The sequence below is a fragment of the Chrysochloris asiatica genome, unplaced genomic scaffold, assembly GCF_000296735.1.
Source record: "Chrysochloris asiatica unplaced genomic scaffold, ChrAsi1.0 scaffold00949, whole genome shotgun sequence".
NCBI lineage: Eukaryota > Metazoa > Chordata > Mammalia > Afrosoricida > Chrysochloridae > Chrysochloris > Chrysochloris asiatica.
The window spans coordinates 8,269-9,922 of NW_006409467.1; the positions used below are offsets into that span (position 1 = coordinate 8,269).

Consider the following 1,654-nt stretch of genomic DNA (forward strand, 5'->3'; position numbering starts at 1 on the left):
GTTCCAACACATAGCGACACTGTACAGGGTTTCTGAGGAGCAGCTGGTGAGTTTGAACTGCCTACCTTGCATTTCAAATGGTTTTGCAGTCTGGTGCATTAACCCACAGCGTCTCTTAGAAGTAGAAGGGGAAAAAAAAAAAAAAAGAAGTGAAGGGAAAGTAGAAGATTTTAAAAATGGATCAACCAAAAATCATTTCACATAATTGCACAGGAAACAGGAGACGATGAGAGGAGAGGGAGAGAGAGGTAAAATGTCGGATGTATAACTAGGAGCTATGGTTTGCAAAGGAGTGCTGATTCTTTGGGTTTCCATTTGCTGTAGATGGTGATGATTTGTATTTGTAACACGTTTGCTTTCTTGTTTTGCAGACCACTGCTACTCTGCACATGATTACTGTAATCTGTGCCTTCCTTTGTCCAGTTCTCAAAAGGAAACCAGTCAACATCATGGAAGGAAAGAATCAAACCGCCCTGTCTGAATTCATCATCTTGGGATTCTCTAACCTAAATGAATTGCAGTTTTTAATATTCACCATCTTCTTTCTGACTTATATCTGTACTTTGGGAGGGAACATGTTCATTATTTTAGTTACTGTGGTTGATCCACACCTACACACACCCATGTATTATTTTCTAGGGAACCTGGCCTTTCTTGACATCTGCTATACCACTACCAATGTCCCCCAGATGATGGTGCATCTTCTGTCTCAGAAGAAAAGTATTTCCTATGGAGGATGTGTGCTTCAACTTTTTGCATTCATTTTGTTTGTAGGGTCAGAGTGTTTCCTCTTGGCAGCAATGGCTTATGATCGTTACATTGCAATCTGCAAACCTTTAAGATATCCGGTAATTATGAACAAAGCACTGTCTAGCCAGTTAGCAGCCTTGTCATGGACTGGAGGTTTTCTCAACTCAGTGGTGCACACGGTACTGACATTCCGCCTGCCCTTCTGTGGGAACAATCAGATAAATTATTTTTTCTGTGACATCCCTCCTTTGTTGATGTTGTCTTGTGGGGACACTTCTATCAATGAGCTGGCATTGCTCTCCACTGCAGTCTTCATTGGGTGGACGCCTTTTTTGTGTATCCTCCTTTCCTACCTGTACATAATCTCTACCATCTTGAAAATCCGCTCATCAGAGGGGAGGAGAAAGGCCTTTTCTACATGCACCTCCCACCTGGTCATTGTCCTTCTGTACTATGGCAGTACCATCTTCACATATGCACGACCTATCTCATCTTACTCACTGGAGAAAGACAGGCTGATCTCAGTATTGTACAGCATTGTAACTCCCATGTTGAATCCTATAATTTACACATTGAGGAATAAGGACATCAAAGAAGCTGTTAAGGCAGTAGGAAGGAAATGCCAGGCATCAAGTTCTCTCTTCTGATATGTATCATATATAATAAAATAATCTTATATTGAGTGAAGTTTTTTCCAGCTGACTATTTCTAGTGATAATCAATTTATAAGTTGATTGTAATTTGTAATGTGTGACCAATACTGAACAGTTGACACCCTCAACCTCAGTGTACACATTCTTTTCAAGGTTTTTGTGTGTGTGTGTGGATTGAGTGAAAGTTTACAGGGCAGATCATCAGTTTTACATTCAACAAATCATACACCTTGTTTCATTACAATGATTAT

At 40.2% G+C, this 1,654-nt stretch overlaps 1 protein-coding gene across 1 annotated transcript; it reads left to right on the top strand.

Annotated features, from left to right (window-relative positions):
- The first annotated feature begins 449 nt into the window (after positions 1-449).
- On the top strand, positions 450-1,397 carry LOC102824086 (olfactory receptor 5V1-like). Its single transcript, XM_006878011.1, has one exon. The coding sequence runs from the start codon at positions 450-452 to the stop codon at positions 1,395-1,397; it is 948 nt and encodes a 315-aa protein (XP_006878073.1).
- Positions 1,398-1,654: the final 257 nt, after the last annotated feature.